The 14,619-nt window shown below is 37.9% G+C and overlaps 1 protein-coding gene across 1 annotated transcript in view; it reads left to right on the forward strand.

Moving 5' to 3' along the window:
• The window catches only part of LOC112053772 (EF-hand domain-containing protein 1-like), a 75,075-nt gene extending 64,634 nt beyond the window's left edge, over nt 1–10,441 (forward strand). Inside the window, exons 9-15 of the mRNA XM_024093326.2 lie at nt 141–257; nt 3,141–3,363; nt 5,013–5,173; nt 5,925–6,133; nt 6,443–6,644; nt 7,399–7,551; nt 9,115–10,441. Coding sequence (XP_023949094.2) covers nt 141–257; nt 3,141–3,363; nt 5,013–5,173; nt 5,925–6,133; nt 6,443–6,644; nt 7,399–7,551; nt 9,115–9,372 — 1,323 coding nt within the window. The 3' untranslated portion in view covers nt 9,373–10,441. The remainder of the gene's footprint in view (nt 1–140; nt 258–3,140; nt 3,364–5,012; nt 5,174–5,924; nt 6,134–6,442; nt 6,645–7,398; nt 7,552–9,114) is intronic.
• Nucleotides 10,442–14,619: the final 4,178 nt, after the last annotated feature.

The raw sequence follows: 14,619 nt of genomic DNA on the forward strand, positions 1-14,619 counted from the left end.
TTACAAAGACTATACGGTACAAAGACTATATACTCGTACGTCTTTGCACCATAAGCCTTGCCTTGTACTTATGTACTCATATTCTGTGGCCTGACTCGCATACCATAGATGTTTATCAATTTTTTTTTTTATTTATCCAGAGTATACCTCCACACATCGGTATAGGCGCACCCGAGGACACTTTGGGCTCCTGCTTCGGCCTCATACCAAAACCACCTCACAAAGATATCATCAAGTACAACCTCAACGCTAACAAGGTACGTTATGCGTGTTAAATAGATAGAAAACAAGTGGAATTTGTTACAGAAAAGTACTCTAAGTAGTATAGTATTTTACAGATATAGTCTAAAACTGTGGGCTAAAGCTCACTGCAAACATAACGTAGGTATTTTATCTCAAACGTGACAAAGACGGGGGAAAAGTGTATACGTCATACGCAGTGCCGTGCACTTCATGTACGCCAAAATGCTTTGTCTACCCTGAGGACCTCAAAAACCTTTACTGTAGACACAATTTTACAATTTGTACTCATAGTGCATACCCTAATTAAAAACCTTGAGCACGAAACTAATCACGGGGACACTGACGGGTCAGCGGACGGGTGCGTCCCGTAGCAACCTTGTCGACGTTTTTACCGTTCCGTATGCAACAACCTTTAGATGTCCAATAACTATGGATAGAAAAGGTCACTCTTCGAGTAAGTCTCAAGATACCTTTAATTAAGTAGGTAATTGATCACAGCGTGACACTACAGCTACCTATAAATGTACGAGTATCTTATAAATAGCGGCTTATCGCCCAAGTGTAATCTGTCTGTCTGTTTGTTTGTTTGTTTGTTCCGGCTAATCTCCGAACTGATAGCTGATAATTCATGATCAAACTTTGTGTATGTGATATATTGTATACTAGCGGACACCCGCGACTTCGTCCGCTCGGAAATCAATGTAAACTTTCAAGCCCTATTTCAGTTTGAAAGCCCTTTAGAGTTTGGATTTTAAAATTTTTTGAATCCCATTATATTTCGTATTTTTTTTTATGATTTATGAACAAATTTTTAAAACAGTAATTTTAAAAATGTAACTTTCTTAAGGACTTTCCATACAAACTTTCAATCCCTATTTCATCCCCGTTTTATTTTATTTTCGCAATAAAAAGTATCCTATAACCTTTCTCCCTATTATGATCTTAAACCGTGCCAAGTTTCATTTGAATTCATTCAGTAGTTTCAGCGTGATGCCCGAATAACAAAAAAACACTGACAGGCAAACAGACAGACAAAAAATCGAAAAGAAATATTTTTAGCTTCAGTATCGATTATATAATGCCCCCCAACAAAAATTTTCAAAATATCTTCAATGTCCAGAATGTACAAAATATACAGAATTCGTATTATAAGTAGGTATAGATTATAGATGGCACTGGCGTCCGTTATGCCACGGTAACGTTTGGTGTTACAAATGGAATAAGTAAAATCTCAAATTGCGAATAAATGTATAGAATTCGACCAGTTTTATTATAAGTATAGATTTCCACAGGAACGGAAACTGTGCGGGTGAAAACGCGCGTAGCGTCCACTAGGTTGCCGGCCTCCGTAGCGCAGTGGTGTGCGCGGTGGATTTACAAGACGGCGGTCCTGGGTTCGATCCCCGGCTGGACCGATTTCTTAATTGCTCCAGGTCTGGCTGGTCGGAGGCTTCGGCCGCTGCTAGTTGCCACCCTACTAACAAAGAAGTACCGTCAAGCGATTTACCGTTCCGGTGCGACGTCGTGTAGAAACCGAAAGGGGTGTGGATTTTCATCCTCCTCCTAACAAGTTAGCCCGCTTCCATCTTAGATTGCATTATCACTATCAGGTGAGATTGTAATCAAGGGGTAAGCCCTTAACTACAATTTCACCTCTATCTCAATGTCATAGTAAGTTGTAAAGAATTAAAAAAAGAAGTTTCATTAAAAATGACTTGTTAAGTTTCGTAACTAAATGTTACCCTTTGTAAATGTTTGAAAAACAAAAACTTACAGTAATAAGTCTAGAAAGAAAATGAAACTGAAAATGTATTTAAAACAAAACGTTGGAAAGCTTTGAAACACCGAGACTTAGAAATGCAATTTAAATCCGAGTCTGAAATACAATTGCTTCTTGTATAGAATTTCCATAAACACAATAATACTTTCACAACATCTGTGTAATACCTAAGTACGTCTTGTACCTAATTGCTGCTGCAATTTCTCTCTGCTAAACTGTAATAATTATATTTTCCTTTTTTGCCGTGGAGTCGCAGTGCCAAAAAAAGTCTGAATTATTTCACCGCGGCTAGTTACCCCTACATATTTTTTACCTCTACATAGAAATTAAATATCACGTGTCTCAAACGGTGAAGGAAAACATCGTGAGGAAACCTGCACACCAGAGAATTTCTTAACTCTCTGCGTGTGTGAAGTCTGCCAATCCGCATTGGGCCAGCGTGGTGGACTATTGGCCTAACCCCTCTCATTCAGAGAGGAAACTCGATATGCTCAGCAGTATATGGGTTGATAACGACGAGTTGCCTGTACTGGTGCCACAAAGGCTGGCCCCATTTTTTGCGCAAAGGATCAGCCCGGAGCATCCCAATATGCACTGAGGGTGGCCACCGAGGGGGTTTTAGTGGTAAGTCCCACATAACCCGTCTTGTCCCCAATAAGTCGGGTATCTCACAAAGAGATTTCCCCCCCGAAAAAAAAAAAAAAAAAAAAAAAAAAAAAGCTGTTCAACACGGAAATGGATCCAGTATTCTTGACACCTCTATGTGCGCATGATTTAGGTATATAGTTATTAGGATAAGTTAGGTTAAGTACTTTTTATATTACTCTTATTGTTATTTGAAATTATTATTAAGATTGCGGCTTTGGCTTAACGGCTGGTGGTTTTACAAGACGCTGGTGGTTTCGATCACCAGCTGGGTCGATTGAGGTTTTCTTAATTGCTCCAGGTCTGGCTGGTGGGAGGCTTTGGTCTTGGCTAGTTACCACCCTACAGACAAAGACGTGCCGCCAAGCGATTTAGCGTTTACATACAATTTTCAAGCGACGTGTCACTTGGCTATAGGGGCAAGTCGTCGAACCCTTGTGATCGGTTAAGTTAATTACCATTATCTGTTCAGTATCTCCGTTACCTGTGCGAGTTGGATTGGATTCACCCAGAGGATGAGGGACGCCAGTTCGTGCTGGCGTTAAGTCTCGCAGACGGCGCGATTAAGATCGGGGAGATACCGCGACGTAACTCCGGCATACGAGAGGGAAAGTTCCTCAAGGCGATGCGACTGGAGACGCCCGAGTCGGACCCTAACTTCCCAACATATTATACACCTGATAGATTTTATATCGGTAAGTGATCCAGTGGATATTACCTCTGCCTGCGTTTCCAGAAGGTGTTTCGAATCTGGTCCAGGGCATGTACCTCCAACTTTTCAGTTGTGTGCATTTCTAAGAAATTAAATATCACGTGTCTCAAACGATGAAGGAAAAATGTCGTGAGGAAACCTGCATTTTTGAACCAGAGAATTTTTAAATTATCTGCGTGTGTGAAGTCTGACAATCCGCAATGGGCCAGCGTGGTGGACTATTGGCCTAAGCTCTCTCATTCTGAGAGGAGATCGAGCTCAGCAGTGAGCCGAATATGGTTTGATAATGAATGAATTAAGTGATCCATAAGTTGAAGTATATTCATATTATAAGTTCTGGGTCATATAGTTTAAAAAGCTGATGATCGTTGGGATCTTGTGGTGCTTTAATGGCGACCTTCCACCGGAAACCGTAGTGTTGGTCGATCCTCAACTAGAGACCTTATCTAGTGGAAATTATCAAGCGGATTGCATGGGCCGTTGGATGTAGGCGGTTTTTTTTTTTGACCAATATTCCCATTCCTCTCCAACTAGTCGGGAAAGACTGTATTAGGAGTGGGTACTACAATAGACCAATGGGACGGGAATCGAACCACCACCCCTCGTTGATGAGTCCGACCTACTACGTACTCTTACCGTTGAGCTGTTGAGGCTATAAAAATCGTTTAGTTCGGAAATCCTGAAAAGAGGCATACCTATGTGCAGCAATGGACATCCATCGGCTGATAGTGATGATGATGATGACGAAGTACTGCTCATATTATTATCATCCATTATGCAAAATCTCATTTATCTTCCAAATACCACGGTCTCAAGACGCCAGCATCCTATCCTATTATCAAAATAGATAAGCAATTTCAAAGAAAAAATATAAGTATATTGAAAACTCTAAGTAATAATAAGACGGTTTTCTGTTAGCTATAATAATTAATTGATCCGCTGGTTAGAACAGCGAGAGAAAAGTTCAAAGCAGACTTGTAAGCTTCTGAAGTTTGTAACTTCTTATGAAAACAAGTTCACTAAGAAGTAAATATTCCATTAAGTAGGCAACTCGGTAACTCGGCTTCAGCGTTTTCCATTAATAACGAAGATTAATAGATTGCACCTGTAGAGAAATATGTTAGAATGACGTTACCACTCTGTTATTGTCATGACTCTTCAATGACTTGGAAGTGTAGAAATGACTGTAAATTTAATCTTGATTTTCCTCTTAATTGAAGCAGCGTAGTGAAGCCGGCGAAACCCATAAAAAAACGGCACGCATCTCCTTGACATCCGCATAAACAAACTTTTTTTATAATTTGTATTTCAAAATTCACGTAAATTAATATAGGTAATAATCAATAATTAACAATAACAAAACACTCCACCATATATCTTTAGTTTTGTAAACAGTTTTTAAAAGAAAAAACACAGTTTCAATTCAGTTGTTCGACCCCCCACCAGGTGAACTGACGACATCAAGGGAGTTCAAGGGATTCGCTGGATGCAGGTGACTCAGGACCGTGATGTTTGGAAATCCCTACAAAAGGCTTATGTCCTGCAGTCCATCGGCTGATGATAATATGATGAAGTATTTCTTTATAAATTTGTAATCATAAATCGTAAACGTACTCTTTCTCTTCCACTAAGGGGCAATAGTGCCGGTGTTCAAGCACCGCTTCAAGATCGTCGGCTGCGATCTGTTCGTGTATCGCTACATGACCGCGAACCCGGACAAGTTCCCACAGGAGGTTATTGATAATGTTCGCAACTATCACATGCGGGAGGGGAACTTGAAAGAAGACCTAGAGGTAACATATCATGTATTTTATAACAAGTTTTATCTCGAATACATTTAGTTCCCGTTCCCGCGAGAATACGGGGATAAAATAGTGGTAAAAGGTTATCAAAAAAGGTTAAGGAGATCCAGAGATTACCCCCTAAAATACCACAAACTTTAGCTCTTTATATTAATATTAGTATTATAAAATTTTAAAAGCTACCTATACAAAAGCCAAACTCAATGTTTTATCAATACACAATTTAAAAATAAGGGTATAAATCGCTAGCCATTTTACACCTGATTAGTTTAATTAACTTGTTCCTTAATTAATAACCATAAAATTTAATTTGAAAGTAAATCTGCTTTCTAAAATAAATATTAAAGCGCCATCTATGAGCCTCAGGCTAATAATAATGGCATCGTAACAGGTTCGTTAAATTTAGGATATGACACAGCCCCAGCGCAGGACAGCTAGTAACAGCACGCACGGGTCATATTGATTGACATTCTTTACTACCCTTAGGCCGAAAGGCCTCAGCCCCGAAAGGGGCTGGAAGAACATCCGATTTTTTTTTATTTGGGAGGAGATGTTAAACTTACAAAAAGGGATTGTTTCAAAGTAGTATAAATAACAAAAAAAGTTTCACTATGCCATTATATGGTAGCACGCATCGCCCGATTACAATCGTAACGCATTCACCAACTTACTCCTCAAGTCAAGCGTGCGTAAAAAAAATTATACTTACTTCAAAAATTAATACATTCTTGGTTACATATAGGAAGATTTTCGCGAAGAGGAAGCGGCTGAGACAAGAGCCCAGCTGGCCAAGATCGGCCAGGCAGCGGTGGCCGAGCCGAACGCCATGGAGCGCTGCCTGGCCGCGCTGGACGTGGTGGAGGGGAGCGCCGCGCCGCCGCGACCGCCTACCCCGCCCGCCACTACCGACCGCATCTCCTACGATGACTCTTTACGTATCGCTAAACTGAGGTAAGCCTTACCACCAAGTAACGAGAGTACCACATTACTCAGCTGGCTAGAATCGGCTAGGAAGCCGAACCCGAGCCGACTGGCCACGCTGGACGTCGTCGGGAACTAAAAAACTTTTTATTTTTTCGGGAAGCGCCAGATTAAGTGAAATTGTGGATTTTTTTTTTATTCTTAGGTACTTACTTTCAAACGTATGACTTTTGCTTTGACGTTACTGCTGATACTGTGGTAGCTACGCCTCTGGTTTCGATTCTAAGAAATCATATAGAAAAAAATATTGTAAACCCAACAGTACCCTGTATTTTACAGTAAACCCACGTGCGACAACGTGATACCATTGAAAGGTATACTAAAATCGAGTGCAGCGCGCGACGACCACCAGAAGGTCGTCTGCTTCAGCGGACCGAAGGTCGAGGAGAGACGCGAGACGAGCCAGCCGGTGACCTACCCGCCGGGACAACAGCCACACTTCGTGGAGGATGATGACTTCTGCCACAGATACAAGGACGCAGTGAGTTCATTATTTTCTTCATATAGAGGAGACTTTCATTTAAGAATACGCTGGCTAGGCTGTGGTGGCCTACGAAACATCCTCTTGACCCGTTCAACGAGTCGAAACCCCGTGGGGTATTAGTCGGTTGAAGATCAGCCGAATCCCGGTGTCATGAGGATTTTCCCAGGTAAAAAAATTTCAATAATTTCTTAATGTAATGGCGAAATACGAATAGATGATCTATTTTCACCGACTTCAAAAAGGGAGAGGGTCTCAATTGAGAACGACGTATTTGTCATTGAAACGAAGACGAATTAATTTCAATATTTTTAGGGCTAGGTACGTTCTGATAACAAAACGGAAACCTAGGATCACTCGTGTGATCCTAGGGTCTGACACGGTATTTTTTAAGGGTTTATACCCTAAGTGAACCCATGGTCATTAGGTAAAGATCTGATGGGACGCTAGAGAAATCGAGGGAACTCTTTAATTTTCTAGTGCAAATATTTAAATTACTAGCGACACTACAGGGTTTCACCCCCGTAATTCCCGATCTCGTAGAAATACGGGAATAAAATATAGCATAGGACTCTCACAAATAACTGATATTTTACTAAAGAATTTTCATAATCGGTTCACTACAACCCCACAAATGTTACCTCTTTATAATATTAGTAGATGAGGCTTTATTTCAACTTTTTACTGTATTACTTGCACATTAGTCTCTCAATGGATTCAAGTATAATAAATGCATCTTTCTCCGTATGTTAAGGAGGCAGACGAAAGGGCCGATAGACGCGCTCACGACATTTGTCCATACGAACTGATGCCGAGCCAACAGCCCCAGAGCACGGCAGCGGATGAAAACCTGGAGAAGTCCAAGTTGCCTGGGTACCTGGGCACACATGGCATCAGTTGCAAAGAGGTAATTCCATCGAACTATTGAACTACGTACACATCATTTTCATCTTTACAGATATGAGATAAGTAGGTATAGTAGGCGGTCAGTAAGTTGAAATGTGCTCAGTAACACATTTTTGGGTGTTCGCGACCTCGTACTGTGAGCGCCGCGAGTAACCATAGCAACACATTGACGTCATTATAATCGCGTACGAAATTTTAAATTATTTGTCATTTTTAATGTAATTATACCGGGCAACCACGGACGCATGCGTCTAACGCTTTCGGATATAATTGTACATGCGCATGCAACTGTCATTTGGTTGGGTTCAACTAATTTATCGGCGTCTATACTATCATTTATATGATAGGTTCTTTCATTTATACTACATCCGTACTCGATGTGTACCTACTGTTTACCAACAAATATCTAAACTAGAAATGAAGGTAGAAAACGCATGTCATTTCATAACTTTTATAAAGTTTAAATTGTGTATTGTTAGTCTAAAATCTGTTATTCAAAATATATTAATAACATCTAATTGTTCTAAGCTTATTAATCTAATTTATTTTTATTAGGACCCTGTCAAGCTTCACTCTGACTTTTGTGCACTTTTTCCATACCCTACTCCTACCCTACCCCTACTCTACGTCTACCCTACCCTATCCCCACCATACCCTTACCCTACTCCTACCTTACTCCTACCCTACACCTACCCTAATCCTACCCTACCCCTAACCCTATACATATTAAAATGTATATTATTACGAATCGTTTGTATGGGATCATAATTTTTTTTTAGTCTTTTTAATTTTTCTCGCCGTAAATACCATCCTAGAACTTCAACGAACATTTTAAAAAAAGAATTAGCCAAATTGGTCCAGGCATTGTTGAGTTATGCGCTTACCAACGCATTTTGCGATTCATTTTTATATTATAGATTCAAGAACAAGGTAATTTTAATTATTATTAAATTATGTTATTATTATTTAGCTGACTAGCGATTTATACCCGCATTTTTAAGTTGTTTTTTGGTAAACAGTACACAGGGCTGCAGTGCCTTTTAGTTTTGTTATAGATTTTAATTTTGAATTTTATATTCTGCGACATGCCGACGAATCTTAGCTGCAGCGCAAAATAACTCAGACAAACCAAAATAACTCTCAAAGTAAGTTTCACTCTGAAACCAAAACTTAAACTGTCGACTCGACAACGTTCAATTATAAAAACTTTTCTTGGTATCTTACCTACCTACATGATAAACTGCCGCAAGTAACACCTATTACCTACTTAGTCCATTTTTTGATCTCCGCTGTGTGTGTATCTGCCGGCATCGTTGTTTCTAAAGTAATAGACCGATTATAAACGGTTTTTAAAGGCTAACGTAATCAAAATGGTTCTCAGCTACCCACCTTATACGAAGAAAAGTCGATAAACCAATCCGAACATATTGGCGTTTTTCTATTATAACGGAAAGATTGTCTGCCATCCTCAATGTAATTTATTATAGCTTAGTCAGGTAATGTTTAAAAAATTTAAATTATAACTTGGTTTGATAATAATTTAATTGTCTTTCCATGTATAAAGGTACCCGACTACATGCGTTTATCACCAGACGCATACGAAAAGGTGAAAAAACTCCGTCGCGACGTGCCCGAAATCTCGCCGGCTGCGATACGCATAGCCGATTACCCCCGAGAGCCAGCGCCCTCCGTCGATGCCTGCGTCAACCCACCTCCAGAGCACACGGGCCCTTGCGCGACGAAGACGGAAGACGTTTCCTTCGCGTGCCCACACGTGGAACCGAAAATGCCTTGTTGTGTGCCTGATAATAATGCACATTAAATTAAGCATCCTTTGCACCCTCCATGAATTCTGCGTGATAACACTGAGTTTTACATAAAGAACAAAGAAAACATCCCCTTCAAGCATATTTACAAAAACTATAATATATTGTTGTGCACCTGATATCAATACGGTTTTTTTTATAAAATGAAAGAAAACTAGTTTATTGCACCCTCCGTGAATATCTGCGTCAATCCACCTCCAGAGCCCACGGGCCCTTGCGCGACGAAGAAGGAAGACGTTTCCTTCGCGTGCCCACACGTGGAACCGAAAATGCCTTGTTGTGTGCCTGATAATAATGCACATTAAATTAAGCATCCAATGCACTTTCCATGAATTCTGCGTGAAAACACTGAGTTTTACATAACGAACAAAGAAAACATTCCCTTCAAGCACATTTACAAAAACCATAATATATTGTTGTGCACCTGATAACAATACGGAATTTTATAAAATGTAAACTAGTTTTATTGCAACCTCCGTGAATATCTGCGTCAACCCACCTTCAGAGCCCATGGGCCCTTGCGCGACGAAGAAGGAAGACGTTTCCTTCGCGTGCCCACACGTGAAACCGAAAGTGCCTTGTTGTGTTCCTGATAATAATGCATATTAATCATAAAATTTATACTATCATCACTTTGCATTGTACCGTCCACGAATGTATGCGTGAAAACACCCTACCGAGCTTTACAGAACGAAGAAAGAAAACATTCCCTTCAACCTACTTACAGAACCTATAATGTATTGTTGTGCGCCTGATAACAATGCGAAATAATTATAACTAATTTGTAAACAAGATTTTTGCAATTCCACGGGCCCTTGTACAACGAAGAAAGAAAATGTTTTCTTTACCACTCACACAGTAGCTAGTTTGTGTGTATAAATACGGACCCTTGCACAACGAAAAAAATGACAACGAAAAGACGTTTGCGGTTTGATATTGCCACACTAAATTGCCTTGTTCTGAGTCTGATATTGTGGTATAATTATGAGATTAAAAGTTTTTTTTTGTGTGTATTTAACGAATGAGACGAGCTTATAATGATTTATTTAAAGAATAAATTAACTTTGACATACCTACCTTGATATATTTTTACACTGCCGACCTTTGTTTCGTAACTGGATTTGTTAATTAATTATGTTATCACATTATTACAAATATTTATCAACAGTAGGTACGTTGTTGCTCAGAGTTTCTAAATCGATGCTTCGATGCTCGAGTTCGTGTTGAGTCTACGAGACAGAAAGGTGAATATGACATGAAAAATGTTAATTTTTCATGTCGTGTTAACGGTAATTGGTACATTGGTAATTATCGTTACCATGTAAAATGTAAGAGGTGGATGAAAATCTGACGTCTAGTAAATTATTAAATCTAATAGTTATTAACAATGTGTGAAATGCTTGAAGTAGGTAAGAGATGTACGTATTAATTAATACGTTGTATTTTAAACATTTTACACATACTTATTATTTATACTTATATCTTAGTTATATCTTAGGTAACCCAACCGTTGATAAATATATTTTTTTACATACCTAATTATTGACTATAACACGAGTTAGATAATGAATTCAATGTTATTAGTATCCCAAATTTTATGCTCCCACGAAATTGTTAATGTCGATCAAAAATAAAAACTGCTTTGCATACATAGGTAATCATCTTCTAAACACGAAATAGCAATCTAAATCAAACTTTTTCCAAAATAATCCTAATTATTAAGTAGGTACATCTTTTGTTTCTATAAAAAATAAGGTTTTCGTAATGACAAAATAAAATATTATTAATAATCATATAAATAAAATATTTTCCTTTACTTAGGGATACCTTTTCACATCTAAATACCTTCTAGGACCTTCTTTGTAACTCGACTCGTGCCATGTTTCAGTCGAATTAATCCAGTTGTTTCGGAGTGATACGTTTTTTAAAAAATACTTGTTTTAAGTGTCTTATGTTTTTTTAATTGATTAGCTATTAGTTTGATAATGTCATGATAAAACAAGTATTATAACCGATACAAAGCATTTGTTCAGTTCATACCAACCAAAGGGGGTAGTGTATATCAAAAGAATGGACCAACAAACCTCCTTCGATTCCTGACCCTTAGCGTAAAGGTTAATATATGTATGTATCAATAATTTGCATTTTTTTAATTTTCTGTAAGCATCACCTTAATAAAACCCCAAAGCCCACAACAGCGCTGTCACACACTTTGAAAACCATTGGCTACCTATACTAATTGTGTAACCTTCGATTCTATAAACTATAAACATATTTAAAAAACAAACAATCTCAGAAAAAATTATGATACGTAACTACCTACTTAATATCCACTTTATATAGCTATTTCATGCTAATTAACTATGTACCTACTGATATTATGCGTAGATACGACAATGGGTTCTGAGCCTCATACACAACGATTTAGAGATGAGATTTAGGTATACTCATGAGTGCGATTTAAGTCAGCCATTGACGGTCAATTATTCTCACGTTTCTGCAGCGCAAACGGCAGCGAAGACGTTTCATAAGTCGAACCGTCATGCATGCAGTGACCAATACACGATCTATTAGTCGTGGGTGCTGCAGAAACGTAAGAATAAATTGAACGTCAATAGCGTGCATTAGGTAACACTCATGACCGCGATTATGGTACACTCATGACTGCGATTATGGTGCACTCATGTCTGCGATTTAGGTACCAACACTAAACTCATGACTGCAATTTAGAGATGGGATGTAATCTACACCGCCAATTTATTTATTCCATTAAGTTGGTAGGTATTATTTAGGAATAAATGACTGCTCTTTCTAAGATGCTAGCGCGCACAGAAAAACATTCACCGTAGTAGGTAGTAGCATTTACTTCGAAGGTCTAACCAAACTAACTTATTTCTTTTGACAATAAAGGGGAGTCCGCCCCGTTAAAGCGAGCTACAGACCTGCAGTTTTTACTGTACAGTCGAACTGTTCCTTATAGCCGTCCCTGTGTATTGCCATCGGTTTTAACTGTACACTTAGTACACCGCTGCGTACTGTACCTACGTACTGTACAGTTAAAACAGCGCAGTTAAAACTTAAGGTCTGTAGCCTGGGTACTGGTACATCTAAGGCCGCCAGTACGACATAATTATTTTTAACGGACCTCCACGGACGAGAGAATCGCAACGAGCACTTCCTGCATATTGTTGTCGGATAATCTCCATTCATGGTTCTGTAGCGGGACATTTTACCAATTGAATGTACCGCTACCTCAGATCAATTATAGAAGGACCTGTATCACACTCATAGTCACGAGCAAAATTGTCTGTCATTTTCTAAGTAAAACGAGCTTAGATTTGGTATATATCTTATACTAAACTAGAAGTTTTTGCCCGTTTTTTACAACATTCAACTACACAAAAACATTTTTACGGAGCACTTCAATCGACGAATACGATTACAACTATACTATGCACAAAAATTAAGGGAGCAGAAAAACAATCCAAATTTTTGGGGGATTTTCAACAGGCTGTAACTTATACAAAAATGGTCGTACAGCAAAAAAATAAAAAGCAAATTGTAGCTCTAAGTGTTTAGTTTTTGGATCTGAGTTAGAAAATTTTTTTTTGAAAATATTTTTCGAGTAATCATAAGAAAACCACCGAAAAAAAATTTTTCGAAATTTTTTTGGTTTTTTTTTTAATCTACGGACGTGGAAAAAATTTTTTCGACTCAACCTCCATATGGACCGGATAGCTTGTTTATTCAGATTTAATTTTGTTTTTTTTAAATCTCGATACGAGCATTTCTCGCTGAGATATCGATGTTTGAATGGAAAAAGATCATTTTGTCTTTGATTACCAATATCTCAGCAACCAATGATCGCACAGAAATTTTGAGGTTGGTTTTAAAAACTTGAATAAATTCTCTACAAGGATTAGCAATTGAATTTTGAAAAAAAAAATTTTTTTTCAATCATTACATGAATTTGAAAAATCATCCAAAAAAGGGCTTTTTGTCGTTTTTTGGAAAATCAAGCGCCCAATCAAAAATATTGCGGAAACCACTGACGTTAAGTGTGCCTTTTACTGTTCAATATACCCACAAAAACCCTACAAAGTTTCAATTCAATCCAGCCAACCGTTTTTTTGTCCCACTTGATCGAATTTTTGAAAAAATTAAAGGAGCAAGAATTTCGCTCTGAAAATGTCATAATTTTTTTTTTCTTAAATTTTTCAAGTCACTAATACAGAATTGAGAGAAAAATGAAAAAAAAAATTTTTTTCATTTTTGATAAAAATTATGACATTTTCAGAGCGAAATTCTTGCTCCTTTAATTTTTTCAAAAATTCGATCAAGTGGGACAAAAAAACGGTTGGCTGGATTGAATTGAAACTTTGTAGGGTTTTTGTGGGTATATTGAACAGTAAAAGGCACACTTAACGTCAGTGGTTTCCGCAATATTTTTGATTGGGCGCTTGATTTTCCAAAAAACGACAAAAAGCCCTTTTTTGGATGATTTTTCAAATTCATGTAATGATTGAAAAAAATTTTTTTTTTCAAAATTCAATTACTAATCCTTGTAGAGAATTTATTCAAGTTTTTAAAACCAACCTCAAAATTTCTGTGCGATCATTGGTTGCTGAGATATTGGTAATCAAAGACAAAATGATCTTTTTCCATTCAAACATCGATATCTCAGCGAGAAATGCTCGTATCGAGATTTAAAAAAAACAAAATTAAATCTGAATAAACAAGCTATCCGGTCCATATGGAGGTTGAGTCGAAAAAATTTTTTCCACGTCCGTAGATTTAAAAAAAAACCAAAAAATTTCGAAAAATTTTTTTTCGGTGGTTTTCTTATGATTACTCGAAAAATATTTTCAAAAAAAAATTTTCAAACTCAGATCCAAAAACTAAACACTTAGAGCTACAATTTGCTTTTTACTTTTTTGCTGTACGACCATTTTTGTATAAGTTACAGCCTGTTGAAAATCCCCCAAAAATTTGGATTGTTTTTCTGCTCCCTTAATTTTTGTGCATAGTATATTTAACATCGATTCTATAGAGACAGTTTTTATAATCGCATTAGATCGTTGATCATATACTTTGACAGAAAAGTAACGTCTAGCGAGGCAGGTCCTATACAATAATTGGTCTGAGACCGCTACAGAACCACATCTCTATCCTCAGTAGCGTAGCTAGGTAACCAAGGCCCCGGAGCAAATAAAAATTGTGGCCTTAGTACTATCTAAACTAGT

The sequence above is a fragment of the Bicyclus anynana genome, chromosome 4 (genome assembly GCF_947172395.1).
Source record: "Bicyclus anynana chromosome 4, ilBicAnyn1.1, whole genome shotgun sequence".
In the NCBI taxonomy this organism is placed as follows: domain Eukaryota; kingdom Metazoa; phylum Arthropoda; class Insecta; order Lepidoptera; family Nymphalidae; genus Bicyclus; species Bicyclus anynana.